Raw genomic sequence first — 20,689 nt, 5'->3', positions numbered from 1 at the left:
GCCTCTGACGCTCCAGAGAAAACAACCCAAGTTTGTCCAACCTCATAGCACATACCCTCGAATCCAGGCAGCATCCTGGTGAACCTCTTCTGCACCCTCTCCAAAGCCTCCACATCCTTCCTGTAATGGGGTAACCAGAACCGCAAACAGTACTCCAGATGTGGCCTAACCACAGTATTATACAGCTGCAGCATGACATCCCGACTTTTAAACTCGACATCCCGACTTTTAAACTCGACATCCCGACTTTTAAACACCCCAACTGATGAAGGCAAGAATGCCAAACGCAATATTCAATAATTCTGCCTCTAAAGAGTCAGGTCCCTCCAACTGAAGACATTTTTCCTCGTCTCTCACGTATCCTGAACCATGTGCCCTACCATACTCCAACTGAGAGTTTTGAAAAAAAGTCCTTTTGTAATCTGTGCTATGAGGTCAGAATCAGATTTATTATCACTGACATGACATGAAATTTGTTGTTTTGCGGCAGCAGTACAGTGCAAAGACATAAAAATCTACAAATTACAAAAATAAATAATTAGTGCAAAAATAAAAGGAATAACGAGGTCATGTTCATGGACCGTTCAGAAATCTGATGGTGGAGGGGAAGAAGCTGTTCCTGAAACATTGAGTGTGGGTCTTCAGGCTCCTGTACCTCCTCCCTGATGGTAGTAACGTGAAGAGGGCATGTCCCGGATGGTGACGGTCCTTGGTGATGGATGCCGCCTTCTTGAGGCACCGCCTCTTGAAGATGTCCTCGATGGTGGGGAGGGTTGTGCCCGCGATGGAGGTGGCTGAGTCTACAACCCTCTGCAGCCTCTTGCAATCCTGTGCATTGGAACATCCATACCAGGCAGTGATGCAACCAGTCAGAATGCTCTCCACCGTGCATCTACAGAAATTTGCAAGGGTCTTTGGTGACATACCAAATCTCCTCAAACTCCTAACGAAGTAGAGCCGCTGGCATGCCACCCTCTTGTTATTGCGTCAATGTGTTGGGCCCAGGATAGATTCTCTGAGATGTTGATGCCCAGAAACTTGAAGCTGCTGACCCCTCAATGAGGGCTGGTGTGTGTTCTCCCGACTTCCCCTTCCTGAAGTCCACAATCAGTTCCTCGGTCTTGCTGACATTGAGGTTGTTGTTGCTGAGGTTCTGAGGTATGGACACTACTGCTACAGGGAGTAGTGGAGGCAGATTCGGTTGTGCCAAGGAAGATCTCCCTGTGGGATCTCTGGAATTCTGTATCCCAGAGGGCCGTAGAGGTTAGATCGGTGGGGGTATTTAAAGAGGAAGTAGAACATAGAACAGTACGGTACAGGACAGGCCCTTCGGCCCACAATGTTGTGCCGACATAGCTATTCCCTCCTACCTACAGAATGCCCATATTCCTCTATTTTCCTCTCATTCATGTGCCCATCCAAGCCCCTCTTAAAAGCCCCCAATGAATTTGCCTCCACTGCCCTATCAGGCAACGCATTCCAGGCATCCACCACTCTCTCAGTAAAAAAACGTACCCCTCACGTCTGTTCTGATCCTACCCCCTCTCACCTTAAATGCACGTCCTCTGGTATTGGATTGCTCAATAATGGGAAAAAGATATTGCTTGTCCACCCTATCTATGCCCCTCATAATTTTATGCAGTAGATAGATCATGGAAAGTTCAGGGAATTGGGGCCTATCAGAAACTGGCACAGAAGAGGAGTTGAGGCCTGGGCCAGACCACAGCCATTGTGTAGGCAGGCTTGAGGGGCCGAATGGCCAACTCCTGCTCCTACTACCTCCTGATGTAGCATTCAAAAGGGAGCCAGGTAGGTATCAGAGGAATGAATGAACTTGCAAGGCTGTGGGAAATGGGTTGCTCTCGGATAGCATTAGTATGGATCAGATGGGCTGAAAAGTCTGCCTCCACGCTGTAACCATTCTGTTATCTCCCTTCCTTGGCCTAGAATACGGAGGACACACTCAAGTTCACTCCAGGACAATGACGAGGGTGCACTGGAGTTCAAGAGAGGCGGTCTTCGAGCGACTGCGGGACCCTGTCTGGCGAGGTCGAGGGAACTGTCCAGTACGCAGATGTGAGTCTCAGGAGGGTCACCACCAGAACCTTGGGATTGGTATTGGTTTATTATTGTCACTTGTATCGAGGTGCAGTGAAAAACTTGTCTTGCAATCTGATCGTACAGTGCAGTTACATTGAGTTAGTACAGAGTGCATTGAGGTAGTACAGGTAAAAACAATAACAGTACAAAGTAAAGTGTCACAGCTACAGAGAAAGTGCAGTGCAATAAGGTGCAAGGTCACAACAAGGTAGATCGTGAGGTCATAGTCCATCTCATTGTATAAGGGAACCGTTCGATAGTCTTATCACAGTGGGGTAGAAGCTGTCCTTGAGCCTGGTGGTACGTGCCCTCAGGCTTCTGTATCTTCTACCCTATGGAAGAGGAGAGAAGAGAGAATGTCCCGGGTGGGTGGGGTCTTCAATTATGTAGACAAAGCTTTTGAAAGCGGGTGTCTATACTTGGATATATTTAGATTCAGGCCAGCACAATGGGTAGAGCCGCTGCCTGACAGCTCCAGAGACCCGGGTTCGATCCCGACTTCTAGTGCTGTCTGTGTGTGGAGTTTGCACATTATCCCTGTGACCGCGCGGGTTCCTGCCACCCCCAACCCCCCACCCCCTCCCCCGGTGCTCCGGTTTCCTCCCACATCCCAACGACGCACGGGTCGGTGGGCTAATTGGCTGCGGTAAATTGCCCTGTGTCAGTGAGGGGTAAGAGAATTGGGGAGAAATGAGGGACCAGTATGAAAAAATGTGTCATGGTGGGGGAAATAATGAAATTGTTCTCGAGCTGTCCCAGACTCGATGGGCTGAATGGCCTCCTGCCATGAAGCTGACAGATGTTGGCAGAGTATATATTTTAAAACAGGAGGGAGAACTCATCCAGATAAATATCCACCAATCAGCTTAGAGTCTTTTCTCACATTATCTTTACTTATGCTTATTGCATCATGAGGAGGCCATTCAACCCATCACATCCATGCTATCTCACTAGCAGAGCAATCCCTTCAATTCCATTCCTCTGTTTGTGGCGCTGCAATTTCCCCTTAGCCCATCAACCTCCCCTTTGATTCTTTTTACCACTTACCCACACTAAGGGGAAATTCACAGTGGCCCACTAACCCTCCAGTACATCCTTGGAACATGGGCGGAAACCAGAGCACCCGAGGTCAGGACCAGACCTCGTAGCTGTGAGACGGCAATACTGACATCTGTGTTATATGTCACGTCAATAGTGTATGAGAAAAACATTTAAAAAATAAATGCAATAAAGAATAATGCATCCCAATTTCACTAAGAAAGCTCATACTTGACCAACTGTACTGAATTCTTTGAAGAAATAACAAAAATGGTGGACCAGGGTGATGTAGTAGATGTGATATATTGAGATGTTCAAAAACCCTTCAGTAAGGTACCGTATAGTTGGCTAATGATGATGATCAGTGCAAGTGGAATCAAAGGGTTACGACGCCAACATAGCACGCCCACAACTCCCTAACCCGTACGTCTCTGGAATGTGGGAGGAAACCGGAGCACCCGGAGGAAACCCACGCAGACACAGAGAGAACGTACAAGCTCCTCACAGACAGTGGCCGGAGTTGAACCCGGGTCGCTGGCGCTGTAATAACGTTACGCTGAAGGGTTCAGGGTTGGGAGTGGGATTAGACCAAGATGAAATGGAGAAAATGCTACGGGTCTGTTTCTTTGTGGAATGTTCCGTGACAAAGGAACAGTGACTGTTCCATAATTAAAGCTTCCATTGGTGTTGTTTTTCAGAGATCCCAGCACGCCTTTCCATCAGTGGACAACTGACCAAGTGTGCGCTTGGCTCGAGGACTCTGGCCTTAGTCAGTACGTGGCTTTGGCCAGGCAGTGGGTCAGCTCTGGACAGACACTATTAGCAGCAACGCCGCAGGAGCTGGAGAAGGTAAGATGTCATCCCACTGAACGAGGTCAACGGAAGAAACACAGACCTTGTTGCACAGTGTAGTCTCTGTCAGTGTGGTTGGCATTGGATGTTCTGCTTCAGGTAAATGATCATTCATGTTGTTCAACCTCCTCTGGTCTTCCCTTCATACTACAGCTCCGTTTATCTCAGTAACTTTCCTCAACGTAAATCTATTCAACTCAGCGTTGAAACCTCCTGTTGTTCCAGATGGCAGTCACGTAGACCTCTGTTCTCCAGGTGGAACATTGGACTGAGATGGTGGGAGCACTCATGAGTGACTCCGGATGGGACGGTTAAGGACTAGAATCTTTGGTTTACCTCAACAAATCTCACTCGACAACATGGAATCAGCATCAGGAATAAATGGATGCTTTGTCCCCAGTGGGAGATAGGATACACTCGTAGATATGAAAGGTTTAGAGGGATGTGGGCCAAACACAGGCAAGTGGGACCAGCTTAGATGGGAACCTTGGTCAGCATGGACCAGTTGGGCCGATGGGCCTGTTTCCGTGCTGCAGGACTCTACCACTCCCACTCACTCCCACCTCTCTTGATCCGTCCAACCTCCCCAAGTTGTCGGACTGCTTGTTCTGCGTCCAGCCCTGGAGAGCAGAAGTTCCTCCAACCAGATATAGGGGTGACCAAAGCCATTGTCTTCAGTTCCCCGGCCACTGATTCAGTCCCACTCCCTGGAATCTGTCCGAGGATAAACCAGCCTGGTCCCAACATTGTTGTTGTATCTGACTGCAAGGTGAGCTTCAGTTGTCAGATCCTCACCGTCGATAAGAACAAGGATTTTCATCTCTAACATTCCCTCCTCTACCTCAATTCCTCTGTTGCCGAAGCCGTCATCCGTGCCTTTGACTGAACCCCTGGCCTTTCCTTGTTCCAGTGTCCATACTCCACCGAACATTGAAAGGCCTGGATAGAGTGGACGTGGAGAAGATGTTTCTATCAGTGGCAGAGTCTAGAATCCAAGGCACAGCTTCAGAATAAAGGGACGTCCCTTTAGAACTGAGATGAGGAGGAATTTCTTCAGCCAGAGGGTGGTGAATCTGTGGGATTTGTTGCCACTGAGGGCTGTGGAGGCCAAGTTATTGGGTGTATTTAAGGCAGAGGTTGACAAGTTCTTCATTGGTGAGGGGGTTAAGGATTATGGGGAGAAGATGAGAGAATGGGGTTGAAAAAATCAGCGATAATTGAATGGTGGAACAGACTCGATGGACCAAATGGTCTAATTCTGCTCCTATATCTAATGTCTTTATGGTCTACCCTAAAGGTCATCCAAAACCCTGCTGCCTGTATACTAACGCCCATCAGATTGTTTGTCGATCACCCTCTGATCTGTAAACACGTCATGTTACAACTGTATAAAACTTCGGTTAGGCTGCACTTGGAGTGTTGTGTGTAATTCCGGTCGCCCTATTACAGGAAGGATGTGGAGGCTTTGGAGAGGGTGCAGAAGAGGTTCAGTAGGATGCTGCCTGGATTAGAGGGCATGAGCCATAAAGGAGAGGTTGGACAAACTTAGTTTGTTTTATCTGGAGCGTCAGAAGCTGAGGGGAGACCTGATAGAAGTTTATAAAATTATGAGAGGCAGAGATAGGGTAGACAATAGTCTTTTTCCCAGGGTAGAAATATCAAGTAATAGAGGGCATGTATTTGAGGTGAGGGGGGGAAGTTTAAAGGAGATGTGCGGGGCAAGTTTTTTTTACACAGAGAGTGGTGGGTGCCTGGAACTGGCTGCCAGGGGTGGTGGTGGTGGCAGATACGATAGAGGTGTTTAAGAGGCTGTTAAATAGAAGCATGAATATGCAGGGAATGGAGGGATACGGATCTTGTGCAGGCAGAAGAGATTTAATTTAATTTGGCATCGTGTTCAGTGCAGACATTGTGGGCCGAAGGGCCTATTCCTGTGCTGTACTGTTCTCTGTTCTATGTAAAGTTCCCTAGTTAAACAACAGCTCAATTTTAAATTCCCAACCTCGTTTCCTAGCTACCTAGTCTCAGCCCTTCCAATCTCTGTAACCTCTCACAGCTCCACAAACTTCTGCAATCTCCTTGCTGCTCTGATTTTGGTCTGGTGACCACCCCCATGGTTCAATCGCTCCACCAGTAGCAGCCATGCCTTCACATGCCTGAATCACCTCCCCGATGCTCCCGGTCCCCGGCAGAAAGTCCTAGAGTTATAGACAATAGACAAAAGGAGCAGAAGTAGACCATTCGGCCCTTCGAGTCTGCACCGCCATTTTGAGATCATGGCTGATCCTCAACAATCAATATCCTGTTCCTGCCTTGTCCCCATATCCCTTGATTCCCCTATCTATAAGAAACCTATCTAGCTCCTTCTTGAAAGTGCCCAGAGAATTGGCCTCCGCTGCCCTCTGAGGCAGTGCATTCCACAAATTCACAACCCTCTGGGAGAAGTTTTTCCTCCCCTCTGTCCTAAATGGCCTAGCCCTTATTCTTAAATCATGCCCCCTGGTCCTGGACTTCCCCAACATCTGGAACATATTTCCTGTCTCTATCTTGTCCAATCCCTTAATAATCCTGTATGTTTCAATCAGATCCCCTCTCAATCTTCTCAATTCCAGCGTGTACAATCCCAGTCTCTCCAACCTTTCAGCATAAGACAGTCCCGACATCCCCGGAATTAACCTCGTAAACCTACGCTGCACGCCCTCTATAGCCAGGATATCCTTCCTTAACCCTGGAGACCAAAACTGTACACAATACTCCAGCAGTGGTCTCACCAGGGCCCTGTACAAATGCAAAAGGATCTCTTTGCTTTTGTACTCAATTCCCCTTGTAATACAGGCCAACATTCCATTAGCCTTCATCACTGTCCACTGCACTTTCTCATTCACTTCAGTGACTGATGAACAAGGACTCCTAGATCCCTTTGTATTTCCCCCTTACCTAACTCCACACCATTCAGCATGGAAACAGGCCCTTCGGCCCAACTGGTCCATTCCGACCAAGTTAATCCCATTTTCCCACATTTGGCCCTGTGTGTGTCTCCTGTTGAAAGCACCTTGAATCTTCCTTTACCCAGCTTTGTGTCCTTGCTATCTCCTGCACCATGTCATCAAGTTCATTGCAATAATGTTTGTATGAGGTGCCTGGGGCCATAAAATTGGAAAATTGGTTTATTATTGTCACATGTACCGAGGTACAGTGAAAAACTTGCCTTGCATACCAGTCATACAGATCAACTCATTAAGAGATGAGATCTCTTTATTAGTCACATGTACATCGAAACACACAGTGAAATGCATCTTTGGCGTAGAGTGTTCTGGGGGGCAGCGCACAAGTGTCGCCACGCTTCTGGCTCCAACGTAGCACGCCCATAACTTCCTAACTCGTACATCTTTGGAATGTGGGAGGAAACCGGAGCACCTGGAGGAAACCCACACAGACACGGGGAGAACGTACAAACTCCTTACAGACAGTGGCCGGAATTGAACCTGGGTTACTGGCGCTGTAATAGCATTACACTAACTGCTACACTACTCTGCTACAACAGTGCATTGAGGTAATACAAGGTAAAACAATAACAGAGTGCAGAATATAGTGTTACAGTTACAGAGAAAGTGCAGTGCAGGCAGGCAATAAGATGCAAGGGTCATAACGAGGTAGATTGTGAGGTCAGATGTTTTCCAATGTTAAAGGTATATTTTAGTGAAAATCTAGCTATTGTGATTTAAAGAACTTTACATTTCAGTGTGTTGCTGGAGAGGGAGTGGAGGGTTTAAGAAGGAAATTCCAGAGCCCAGGACTCTGTTGGGACGGCCACCAGGGGTAGTGGGATGGATGGCAGATGGTCAAGGGGTGACAATCAGCAGGTGATTGAGCTTGGGACAGGAGCAGAGTGTGAAGGTACGAAGGGTCAGGCAGCTCTTAATTTCAGCTGCTCAGTGTCAGATAGAATCAGCAGGGAAACACACCCTTCAGCCCATCAACTCCGTGCCAACCATCCACCATCCATTCTTGCTCTACTCCTACACAAATCCCACTTAATTCTCCCCAAATTCCCATCAACACCCCCCAGATTGTTACCCCTCACCCACACACCCGGGGCAATTTACAGCAGCCAATCAGCCTTCAACCTGCATGTGGGAGGAAACCGGGGCACCCGGGGGGAAACCCACGCAGTCACAGGGAGAACATGCAAACTCCACACAGATAGGAGCCGAGGTCAGGATTGAACCGGGGTCGCTGGAGCTGTGAGGCAGTGGCTCTACCGTTGTGCTGCCCCTGGAGCCATGTTTCACCACATTCCAACACAATGCTCTTCATAGGTACATACAGTGATACAGCACGGAAACAGGCCCTTCGGCCCAACTCATCCAAGATGCCCATCTAAGCCAGTCCCATTTGCCTGCATTTGGCCCATATCCCTCTAAACCCTTCCTGTCCATTTCCAGCCTTATCTAAGCCAGTCCCATTTGCCTGCATTTGGCCCATATCCCTCTAAACCCTTCCTGTCCATTTCCAGCCTACAGCTCAGAAACAGGCCCTTTGGCCCAACTTGTCCATGCCGACTGAGATGCCTGTCTCCACTAGTCCCATTTGCCTGTGCTTGGCCCATATCCCTCTAAACCTTTCCTCTCCTTCTCAACATCCACCCTGTGAAACCTCCTCTTACATGTTTGAATGAGGTCACCTCTCACTCCTCTAAACTCCAAGGAACACAGACCCAACATCTCCAGCCTCCATTGATGGGACAACCGTCTCAGCCCAGGAACTAGCCTAGTGAATCTCCTTTGCACTGCCTCCAAAGTTTCTCCATCCTTTCCAAGGTAAGGGGACCAAAGCTTCACTCAGCACTCCAGGCGTGGCCCTGTACAACCGTAACAAAACCTCCCCCCTCCTGAACTCCAGCCCCGTCACAATGAAGGTCAACATGCATCAAGATGATGTGTCCAGTCAAAGGTGACTTTTATTGCCATCTGCACAAGTCCATGTGTGCACAGGTGCAATGAAAAACTTACCTGCAGCAGCATCACAGGCACATAGAGTCATTCACAACATTCACAAGAAAAACATGAATTAGAGGTAAATTATACGCAACTTTTACAAGAAAGAACACAATTAGAACAAAAACAAAGTCCATTTTAGTACAAAGTGATCAAAGTGGTCCCAGTGTTGCTGTACTGAGGTAGTGATCGGGGTTGTGCAGGTTGGTTCAAGAACCGAATGGTTAAAAGGAAGTAGCTGTTCCTGAACCTGGTGGTGTGGGACTTCAGGCTTCTGTACCTCCTGCCCGATGGGAGCTGCGAGAAGATGGCATGGCCCGGATGGTGGGGATCTTTGATGGTGGATGTTGCCTTCTTGAGGCAGCGCCTCCTGTAGATACTCCCGATGGTGGGGAGGGATGTGCCTGTGATGTATTGGGCAGAGTCCACTACTCTCTGCGGTTTCTTATGTTCCTGCGCATTCAATTGCCGTCCCAGACCGTGATGCAACCAGTCAGGTTCACTCAAATGCACATTCTGTGCTACTCAGACATGCGTCTCTAACTGTCTGCCTCCCTTCTCTATCAGTTCTCCCGTCTGAGTCAGCGGCAGGTTACTCCACTGACCTCTCCTGGTTCATTTATCCCAATATTGTCTGCCTTTGTCTTGCTCCTTGCAGATTTCCCTCCGTAAGGAACTTGTCAGAAATGTGAGGGAACCGAGACGAGGGAGCTTGTGAGCTGTGAAGAGCTCTGGGACAGGTTAAGGTGCAGTGGAAAGACGCATTCTTTCCTTGCAGCCAGGGGGTGGTGAATCTGTGGAATTCGTTACCACGGAGTGCTGTGGAGGCCAAGTCATTGTGTATATTTACGGCAGAGGTTGATAGGTTCTTGATTGGTAAGGGGGTTAAGGCGGGAGAATGGAGAATTCTGTCTTTACCTCTCGCTGTCTTGTTGAAGCAGCCAGCATAATCGAAGACCCCACCCACCCAGGACATTCTCTCTTCTCCCCCCTCCCATTGGGCAGAAGATACAGGAGCCTGAGGGCACGTACCACCAGACTTAAGGACAGCTTCTATCCCACTGTGATAAGACTATTGAACGGTTCCCTTATACAATGAGATGGACTATGACCTCATGATCTACCTTGTTGTGACCTTGCACCTTATTGCACTGCACTTTCTCTGTAGCTGTAACACTTTACTCTGTACTGTTATTGTTTTTACCTGTACATCATCAATGCACTCTGTACTAACCCAATGTAACTGCACTGTGTAATGAACTGACCTGTACGATCGGTTTGCAAGACAAGTTTTTCACTGTACCTCGGTACAAGTGACAATAATAAACCAATACCAACAGAGAAAAAAAAATCAGCCAGGATTGAATGACAGAGCAGACTCAATGGGCCGAATAGCTTTAATACTGCTTTGTCTTATGGTCTTTTTTGACTGTTTTTTCTCTCTCTCACGATAATTTTGGACACAGGAGCTTGGAATCAAACACCCACTACACAGGAAGAAGATCCAGGTGCTACAGAAGGCAGTGGAGAGCGGGCAGATTGACGGCCCAGGGAAGCTCAGCCACATCTGGGTAACACGTGAGTGTGGTCCACACATGGGGGGCAAGGTTCGGTCGCAGTTCACAGGGTTGAGTTTCCCACTCATTTGAGAAATAAATGCTGCAAATTTTTACAGCTGAATTAAACCCGGGGTCATGTCACAGAGTCATAGAGCAAAGCAGCACGGATACAGGACCTTCGGCCCAACCAGTCTATGCCGACCACGGTGCCCACCCAGCAAGTCCCAATTTCCTGCGTTTGGCCCATATCCCTCCCAGCCCCACCCCTCCCTGTACCTATCCAAGTGCTTCTTAAATGATGCTATTGTACCTGCCTCACCCACTTCCTCTGGCAGCTCGTTCCATACACTCACCACCCTCTGCATGAAAACCTTGTCCCTCAGGTCCCTTTTAAATCTTTCCCCACTCACCCTAAACCTATGCCCCCTAGTTTTGGACTCCCCTAGGGAAAAGACTGTTACCGTCCACCTTATCTATGCCTCTCATAATTTTAAATATTTCTATAAGGTCACCCCTCATTCTCCTACGTTCCAAGGAATAAAGACCCAGCCTGGCCAACCTCTCCCTATAACTCAGGCCCTCTAGTCCCTGCAACATCCTCGTAAATCTTCTCTGCACTCTTTCCAGTTTAACCACATCTTTCCTATAACGGTGTGACCAAAACTGTACACAGTACTCCACGTGCAGCCTCCCCAACATGTGTGTACGGTTGCTTCATTTACAAGTCTGAACTTCACCCTGTGAGCTGCTGGTGTTACATCCCCCATCTCCTGTTCAACCAGTGTCCGTGCCACCCTTGGACCAGAGCTTGAGATGAGGAGCGGCTGCTGTGCAGCCATCAAACGGCTGGTGATGATGCTGAGTTTGGTATAAACCAGATGTGTGCACCCTCCTGGGTCTCAGCATGGGAGAGCTGAGACTGATTTGAAGGAACAAACAATCCACTGGAGGAACTCAGCGGGTTGAATGGCATCTGTAGGGGGAGGTGGTGGGGGAAGGAATTGTCGACGTTTCGGACCAAGACCCTGCGTCAGGACTGAGAGGGGAGATGGCTGGTATTTTCTGAGCAGTTATAATTGTGAGAGGTTTTGGGCCCCGTACCTAAGGAAGGATGTGCTGGTGTTGGAGAGGGTCCAGAGGAGGTTTACAAGAATGATCCTGGGGGTGAAAGGGTTAACGCATGAGCGTTTGATGGCTCTGGGCCTGAGTGGAGTTTCAAAGGATGAGGGGGGATCTCATTGAAACCTACTGAACACTGAAAGGCCTGGATAGAGTGGACGTGGAGAGGATGTTTCCAGTAGTGGGAGAGTCTAGGACCAGAGGGCACGGCCACAGAATAGAAGGACATCCCTTTAGAACTGAGATGAGGAGGAATTTCTTCAGCCAGAGGGTGGTGAATCTGTGGAATTCATTGCCACAGACGGCTGTGGAGGCCAAGTCATTGGGTGCACTTAAAGTGGAGGTTGATAGATTCTTGATTAGTAAGGGCGTCGAAGGTTACAGGGAGAAGGCAGGAGAATGGGGTTGAGAGGGAAAAGTAAATCAGCCATGATCGAATGGCGGAGCAGACTCGGTGGGCCAAATGGCCTAATTCTGCACGTATCTTATGGTATAAAGAGGAGAGGGGGAGGGGTGAGTCGGGGGCCGGTAGGTGATAGGTAGACTGAGGAGGGGTGAAGGATGACGGGCTGGTCAAACCAGGAGGGGGAGGGGTGGAGTTGGGAGACAAGAGGCAGGTAGGTGATGGGTAGAGACGGACAAAGCAAAAGAGAGGAGGTGGGGTGGGGGGGGGGGGAGGGTGGAGGTAGAAGGATGATAATTGGGGACACAAAGACCACCAGTACCGGAATCTGATAAGGAAGGAAGGTGAAGATGGGAACCATTGGGGGAGAGCAGTGGGAAGTATAGACAGAGTCCATGGAGGGGAGGCTGGTTTCCGTGATGTGCTGAGTTGTGTCCACAACTCTCTGCAGTTTCTTGTGGTCCCGGGCAGAGCAGTTGCCGTACCAAGCGGTGATGGATCTGGATAGGATGGTTTCTAGGGTGCATCTGTAAAAAGTAGGCAGCAGTAAGTTGTCCGGTCGCTGTTGCTTGTGTTCACCTCTCTTGTCTCCACGTTGTGTCGCTCTCAGGTTGGCTGGATGACATCGGCTTGCCTCAGTACAAGGACCAGTTCACTGAGGCCAGGGTGGATGGCCGAGTGCTGCAGTACCTCACCGTGGTGAGTTCACTGGGTCAGAAACTGCTCTGATAATCTGACCGTAAACTCTGGGAATGAATGTTTGAAATCTTGAGCAAGGTAGAGCTGTCTAGTGTCATACAATCACCTTGTGGTGTGTGAAAGGTGATTCAAAGCAACTGCTGTCTTCAAATCATTGTGAGATACAGCACAGAAACAGGCCCATCGAGTCCGTGCTGACCATCAACCCCCCATTTACACTAATCCTCTGTTCGTCCCATTTCTTTTGTTACCCTCACGTTCTCATCAACTCCCCCCAGATTCACTCACCAACACACTAGGGGCAATTTACAGGGGCCAATTAACCCACCAACCCGCACATCTTTGGGATGTGGGGGGGGGGGGGGAACCGGAGCACCTGGGGGAAACCCACGCAGTCACAGAGAGGACGTGCAAACTCCACACAGACAGCGCCTGAGGTCAGGATTGAACCTGGATCACTGGAGCTGTGAAGCATCAACTGTGTCATCCTCTCCTTCAAGCCAAACTGTCGGACTTGATGTCTCCAACTGTGAGTCAGCGGCAGGTCATGTGTGCGAATACTCCTGAGGAACATCCTTGGACTCCTTATGACATCAGGGGAGGGTGGGCAAACCCAAGGTGTGTTTTATTCCCTTTTCAAACATCTAATTCCATTTGGGAAGTTCCTGTTGAATCTGCTTCCATGACCTTTCGGATAGTGCGGCCCAGATCACAGTTCAATGTGTCAAAGTGTTCTCACCATACCTTATCCTACCTCAGTTCTTTCTTACTTTTAGGAATCTGAAATCTCCATCGCATGGTTACTACACTTCCGTGACAGAAGTGTGATCTCAGAGGGCAGTGGAGGCCAATTCTCTGGGCACTTTCAAGAAGGAGCTAGATAGGTTTCTTATAGATAAGGGAATCAAGGGATATGGGGACAAGGCAGGAACAGGATATTGATTGTTGAGGATCAGCCATGATCTCAAAATGGCGGTGCAGACTCGAAGGGCCGAATGGTCTACTTCTGCTCCTATTGTCTATTGTCTATCTCATGTTCCATCGACTTCCCATGTGGAGGTTGTACAATTCTGTTAAAACTCCCTGAACCACTCTTCCCAACCAAAGCCCATTATTTCTAGAAATATTCCTGTGAACCTCTTAACTGCACAGATGTGCAGCTGGTAGAGCCGCTGCCTTACAGCTCCAGCGACCCAGGTTCAATCCCGACCTCGGGTGCTGTCTGTGTGCACCTTCTCCCTGTGACCGCGTGGGTTCCCCCCCCCCCTCGGGGGTGCTCCGGTTTCCTCCCACATCCCAATGATTTGGGGGTTGGTGGGTTAATTGGCCGCTGTAAATTGTTCCCCAGTGTGTGGGTGAGGGGTAGAATCCAGGTGGGATTGGTGGGAAAGTGGGGAGAATGGGTTACAGGGGTAATTAGTGGGAGGATTGGGATTGCCCTGTGAGCCAGCGTTTATTCGTCAGATCTGAGTGGTTTGCTGGGCTGATTCAGAGGATACTTGAGAGTCAATATAGGCCAGACCAGGTTAATAGGTGTCCACTCCTGAGACATTATTGAACCAGAGGACCCAGTAGTTATCCAGATGGAAAAAACTTATTGCTGTTTTTCCCAAACTCCAAACTATTAAGCACTCCTGTGATTTGAACTCTTGTGTCTGGATTGTTAGTCCTGGCCATTGCACTCTCCATACCCAGTGCTGGACCCAGACAACAGCTGATTTGTGATTTAGTACAAGGACCTTGCTTCTCCTTATGATGTCTCTATAACTGCCTCCTACCTTGGTCCACTGTGACTCAGTGCCTGTCTCCAGGCCTAGGGCTTTTGCCCAGGCTGGAAATGTAAAATGCTAGAGGGCATAGGTTTAAGGTGAAAGTTTCAAGGAAATGTGGAGGATGTTTTTTTTTTACACAGAGAGTGGTGGGTGTCTGGAGCACTCTGCCAGGGGAGGTGGTGCAGACAAGAAAACAGCTTTTAAGAGGCATTTAGATGGACGCGTGAACGGGCAGGGAATGGAGGGATATGGACCATGTGCAGAGAGATGGGATTAGTTTAACTTGGCATTATAGTCAGTGCAGACACTGTAGGGTCTGTTCCTGTGGTGTACTGTTCCATGTTGTATGTGTAGGTAACAGGGGACAGTGATGGAAGGGCTCTCTCATTCTTTTGCAGAATGACCTCCTGTTCCTGAAGGTTACCAGTCAACTGCATCACTTGAGCATTAAGTGTGCCATTCACGTGCTCCACGCCAACAAGTTTCACCCCAACTGCCTGCGGCGAAGACCTTCTGATGAGGTACGGAGGGGGGGCTTCCGTTGGATGTCGATGCACAACTGAAGGACCCCAGGCTGAATTTTCCCCTTGGATGGTTTGTTGTGACGCAGTGTGTTGGAGCGTTGAGAAGATGGCCTTCCCAGTGTAATAGAACAATCACAGGATGGTACAGCATAGAAAGAGGCCACTTGGCCAGTCAAATCCATCCCAACCCTATGGAAGAGAAATACATCCAGTCCCACTTCACTGCCTTCTATCTGCCTTTGACGTTTATTCCTTTAGTACGTTATTCCAGCACCATTTTAAGTACCTGCCCCTGGTATTTCCATTTCCATTTGAATCCAGTGCATTTCCAGATCCCAACCACCTCTGTGTAATAAAGTTTCTCCACCACTCCAGGTTCTTTCACCAATTATCTTTGCTTTAAAGTTTAAATTAGTTTATTATTGTCACATGTACCGAGGTACAATGAAAAACTTTGTTTTGTAAGCCATCCATACAGATCATTTCATCACATCAGTGCATTGAGGCAGTACAAGGGAAAACAATAACAGAATGCAGAATAAAGTGTTACAGTAACAGAGAAAGTGCAGTGCAGGCAGACCATAAGGTGCAAGGTCATAATGAGGTAGATTGTGAGGACAAGAGACCTTCTTATCATTACAAGGAGACTGTTCAATAGTCTTATAACAGCGGGATAGACTCTGTCCTTGAGCCTGGTGGTACGTGCTTTCAGGCTTTTGTATCTTCTGCCCAATGGGAGGGGGGAGAAGAGAGAATGTCCGGCGTGGGTGGGGTTTTTGATTATGCTGGCTGCTTTACCGAGGCAGCAGGAAGTGTAGACAGAGTCCATGGAGGGGAGGCAGGTTTCCGTGACGTGCTGAGCTGTGTCCACAACTCTCTGCAGTTTCTTGCGGTCCCGGGCAGAGCAGTTGCCATACCAAGCGGTGATGCATCCAGATAGGATACTGTCTATGGTGCATCGATAAAAATTGGTGAGGGTCAAAGGGGACATGCCAAATTTCTTTAGCCTCCTGAGGAAGTAGAAGGCACTCGACCCTTCTGCTGATGAAAGAATCTGGTAGCACATTAGGAAGAGCAGATGAGTTCTCACCGATGTCCTGGTCAAACTTAATCCCTCAACTAACACAGTAAAGTCTTTCAGTGTTTATTATTTCTATGGAAATAAACATCACTGGCTCGGGATATTTATTGCCCTTGCGTTGAGTGGCTGATTGGACTATTTCAGTGGGCAGTTAAGGATTAACCAGGAGACACGAGATGCTGGAACCTGGAGCAACACGCAAGACGCTGGAGGGAACTCAGCGGGTCAGGCAGCATCTGTGGAGGGAGATGGACGGTTGATGTTCCAGGTCCCCTATCCCCTGCCCCCTACCGTTCCCCTCTTCCCACCATCCCTCCCTTATCTGGATCCACTCATCACCTTCCTTATCAGGTTCCCAGCCCTTCGCCTTCACCTATCACCTCCCAGCCTCCCCCACCTGGCTCCATCTGCCCGTCAACCCCTCCTCGCCTGGGTTCACCTTTCACTCACCCCAGCCCCTGCCTCCCCCCTCCCCCCTCACCGCTTTCTACTGGCCATCTCCCCCCTTACACAGGGTTTCGACCCGAAATGTCGACCATTCTCCTGCCCCCACAGATGCTGCTCGACCCGCTGAGTTCCTCCAGCAGATTGTGTGTTGCTCCAGATTCCAGCGGCTGCCGTCTCCCGCGTCTCCTCCCTTAATCCTCTTTGCTTAATCAAGAGGGACAAAAAAAAATTAAATTTAAAAAAAAAGCAATTCAATAAAAGGAAGAAAATCTTGGAATTCTCAGGTGTATTTTGAGAAGAATTTCTATTCCTTTTGTAAAACGCTTCAGATCATTTTGCCTTCCTTTTGTCTGTGCCTAGAATCACACAAGTCCATCTGATGTCGTGCAGTGGTCCAACCATCGTGTGATGGAGTGGCTGAGGTCGGTCGATCTCGCGGAGTACGCGCCAAACCTCCGAGGGAGTGGAGTCCACGGTGGCCTCGTTGTAAGTGCATCGGTTCTCTTGCACAGAAACGACTGGAGCTTCAGAGGCTGAGTGGAGACCTGATAGAGGTTTATCAGATTGTGAGAGGCATAGGCAGAGTAGACAGCCGGTATCTTTTTCCCAGGATCTAAATGTTTAATACTCGAGGGCATGCATTTAAGGTGAGGGGGGGCAAGTTCGAAGGAGATGTGCGGGGCAAGTTTTTTTACACAGAGCATGGTGGGTGCCTGGAATGTGCTCCCAGGGGTGGTGGTGGAGGCAGATACGATAGAGTTGTTTACATGAATGTGCAGAGAATGGAGGGATACGGACATTGTGTAGACAGAAGGGATTAGTTTAGTTAGGTCTTTAATTACTTGTTTAATTAGTTTGGCACAACATTGTGGGCCGAAGGGCCTGTTCCTGTGCTATACTGTTCTGTGAAACAACTGAGGCAACACGGTGCAGCGGGTACAGCCACTGCCTCACACCTCCAGTGACACAGATGCGATCCTGACTGCCGGTGCTGTCCCCGTGACCGCGTGGGTTTCCCCCGACTGCTCCGGTTTCCTCCGGCATCCCAAAGACCTGCGGGTTGGTAGTTTAATTAGCCGATGTGTGCCCCTAGTGTAGAGGTGGGCAGTAGAATCTGGGGGGAGGTGATGGGAACGTGGGGAGAATAAAAAATGGGATTAGAGTAAGTGGGTGATTGATGGTCAGCACAGACTTGATGGGCCAAAGGGCCTGTTCCCATGCTGTTTTACTCTATGACTTCCTACTTGCTACAAGATGACTCCTGGCCAGTGTTCTTTGTGGCCATGTACTCATTTAGAGTAACAACTACCTGGGTGTTTATCATACTTCTGTCATGTGCAAAACGTCCCCATCTGCTTCACAGCTCAGTTATCAAAATTTGGCATCAATATTTAAGTTGGTGAGAGATGGGTTTTAAGGAGCATTTTCAAATAAGGTGAAGAATTTTAGTGAAGAATTTCCAGAGCTGAAGCCACCGCTGCCAGCGGGAGAGCGATGAAGTTCAAAGAGGAAAGAATTTGAGGCAGCTCTCTCCAAAGGTTGTAAGGCTGGATGGTTCCAGAGATTGGGAGGTGTACACATGGATGTACAAGGGGATCCTGGGCTGCAAGTTCACAGCTCACTGAAAGTGGCAACACAAGTAGATACCAATACCAGGGTGGTGAAGAAGGCGTACGGCATGCTTGCCTTCATTGGTCGGGGTGTTGAATATAAATGCCAGGAAGTCATGTTGCAGCTGTATAAAAATTGCTTAGCCCACATCTGGAGTACAATGTGCAGTTCTGGTCGCCCCGTGACAGGATCAACGTGAAGGCTTTGGTGAGGGTGCAGAAGAGGTTCACCAGGATGCTGCCTGGATTGAAGAGTATGAGCTATAAGGTTGGACAAACTTGGGTTGTTTTCTCTGGAGCGTCAGGGGCTGAGGGGAGACCTGATAGAGGTTTATAAAATTATGAGAGGCACAGACAGAGTGGACAATCAGAGACTTTTTCCCAGGGTGGAAATGTCAAATACTAGAGGGTGTAAGTTTAAGGTGAGAGGGGGAAAGTTTAAAGAAGGTTGACGAGATAAGTTTTTTTTACACAGAGAGTGGTGGGTGCCTGGAACACACTGCCAGGGGAGGTAGTGGACACAGATACAGTAGCAACATTTAAGGGACATTCAGACAGACACATGAACAGGCAGAGAATATAGGGATACGGATCATGTGCAGGCAGATGGGATCAGTTTAAATTGACCATGATCAGCACAGACACGGTGGGCCAAAGGGCCTGTTCCTGTGCTGTACTGTTCTATGTTCCATGGAGGAAATTAGAATCTAGGATCACCAAAGTTCTCCCCGGTATCATTTCCTCCCACCCTGCCGGTCCAAGGATGTCCATCCAGTAACAACTCCTTGTCTCGATGTAGATATTGGAACCGCGATTTAACTCTGAAACGTTGGCTTTGCTCCTCAACATCCCCCCTCAGAAGACCTTACTTCGACGGCACCTGACCACACACTTCAACCTGTTGATTGGTCCCGAAGCTCAACAGGAGAAGAGGGAGTTAATAGAGTCCAGTAACTACATGCCCCTTAACACCACAGCAAAAGTGAGGGTAGGTACCGTCAAACTCTCTCTCTGTCTCTGTCTGTCTGTCTCTCTTTCTCTCTCTCTCTCTCTTTCTCTGTATCTCTCTCTGTCTCTCTCTCTCTCACCCCATGTGTCTCACTGTGTGTGTGTGTGTGTCTCTCTCTCTCTCTCTGCCTCTTTCTTTCTGTGATTATTTTTCTCTGTCCATGTCTTTCTCTTTCTGTCTCTCTCTTTCTCGCCCCATGTGTGTGTCTCTCTCTCTCTCTCTCTCTCTCTCTCTCTCTCTCTCTCTCTCTCTCTCTCTCTCTCTCTCCTTCCCTGTCTCTCCTGCCTCTTTTTTTCACAACTGTGATTTTTTCTCTCAGTCCATGCCCCCCCTCTCTCTCTCACCCCATGTGTTTCTCTTTTTGTCTCTCTCTCTCTCTTCCCCTCTCCCCTGCCTCTTTCTTTCACTCTAACTGTGATTTCTCTCTCTCTCTCTCTCTCTCTCTCTCTCTCTCTCTCCATGCCCCTCTCTGAGTCTCTCCCTCAGCCCACATGTCTCAGTCTGTGTGTGTCTCTATCTCTCGCTCTAACTGTAGTTCTCTCTCTCTCTCACTCTCTCTCTTGCTCTAACTGTAGTTTTCTCGCTCTCTCACTCTCTTTCTCTAACTGTAGTTCTCTCTCTCTCTCTCGCTCTCTCTCTAACTGTAGTTTTCTCTCTCTCTCTGTCCAGCCAAAGAGACTCAGTTTCTCACACTTTGGGAATCTGAGGAAGAAGAAGGTTGACGGAAGCAATGACTACATTTGCCCGATGGACTCGATCCAGCCGGCAGCCAACGGCTCCCAGAGGAACAACATTGGCTCCAGACCAAGGAAGGCCGTAGTGGACAAGGACTTGAGCAGACTGAGCCAGGTGAGGAGCCTGGAATGCTGATGCCACCCGAAGTCTGGCTGTGAAATGACAAAGCTTGGCCCTCTAGCGTCGGGCTGTAACACACTAACACAGCCTGGGAGCCATCGTTCCGGCAAGTCAGGCCAAATAACAATTTAACCATCGCACTGTGATGGCAGTGATCGGCAGGTAAATGTAACAACACCTCTCACCAGCAAGCAAAAAGTCTTCATTAACTTCAACTTCAGAGAAGTCTGCATGCAAGTGTGCACAAACACGGGTGCCTCTGTGTGTACGCACCTCTCCCTGTGTGTGTGTGTGTGTGTGTGTGTGTCTATGAAACCAAAGCAATTTTTGTATAGATTAAGCAGGATATATTTTTCAGGGGGAAGAGCTGGGTTAACGACTTTTGTACGGTGTAATTTTAGGCCATTGAAGTCGGTGTAAAGTGTTCTATTCATGTGCAATGGGATATATTTTATATTTATAATTCAGAGATGAAGTTGTGTTGGGTTGCTGCTTGGGTCACTGGGGGTGAAGTAGGTCCAATGGAACAGGGGTCGTTTCCACCTCAACTTTCCGCAGAGGTTTCTGGCCCCCGCTCCCACCGTGCTGATGCTTACCCGAGGGTGGGAAGGGCAAGAGAATTCC

At 48.8% G+C, this 20,689-nt stretch overlaps 1 protein-coding gene across 10 annotated transcripts in view; it reads left to right on the top strand.

Moving 5' to 3' along the window:
* Positions 1 to 20,689, top strand: part of LOC127577915 (liprin-beta-2-like) — a 285,732-nt gene that overhangs the window by 243,567 nt on the left and 21,476 nt on the right. For all 10 annotated transcript variants that reach the window (XM_052029589.1, XM_052029588.1, XM_052029584.1 and 7 more), the window contains 8 exons: positions 1,948 to 2,076; positions 3,837 to 3,987; positions 10,454 to 10,565; positions 12,679 to 12,767; positions 14,938 to 15,060; positions 16,952 to 17,077; positions 19,001 to 19,189; positions 19,880 to 20,059. In XM_052029589.1, coding sequence (XP_051885549.1) covers positions 1,948 to 2,076; positions 3,837 to 3,987; positions 10,454 to 10,565; positions 12,679 to 12,767; positions 14,938 to 15,060; positions 16,952 to 17,077; positions 19,001 to 19,189; positions 19,880 to 20,059 — 1,099 coding nt within the window. The remainder of the gene's footprint in view (positions 1 to 1,947; positions 2,077 to 3,836; positions 3,988 to 10,453; positions 10,566 to 12,678; positions 12,768 to 14,937; positions 15,061 to 16,951; positions 17,078 to 19,000; positions 19,190 to 19,879; positions 20,060 to 20,689) is intronic.

The sequence above is a fragment of the Pristis pectinata genome, chromosome 14 (genome assembly GCF_009764475.1).
Source record: "Pristis pectinata isolate sPriPec2 chromosome 14, sPriPec2.1.pri, whole genome shotgun sequence".
Lineage (NCBI taxonomy): Eukaryota > Metazoa > Chordata > Chondrichthyes > Rhinopristiformes > Pristidae > Pristis > Pristis pectinata.
Note: the sequence above shows the minus strand (reverse complement) of the source record. Positions and strands in the feature narration are given on the sequence as shown.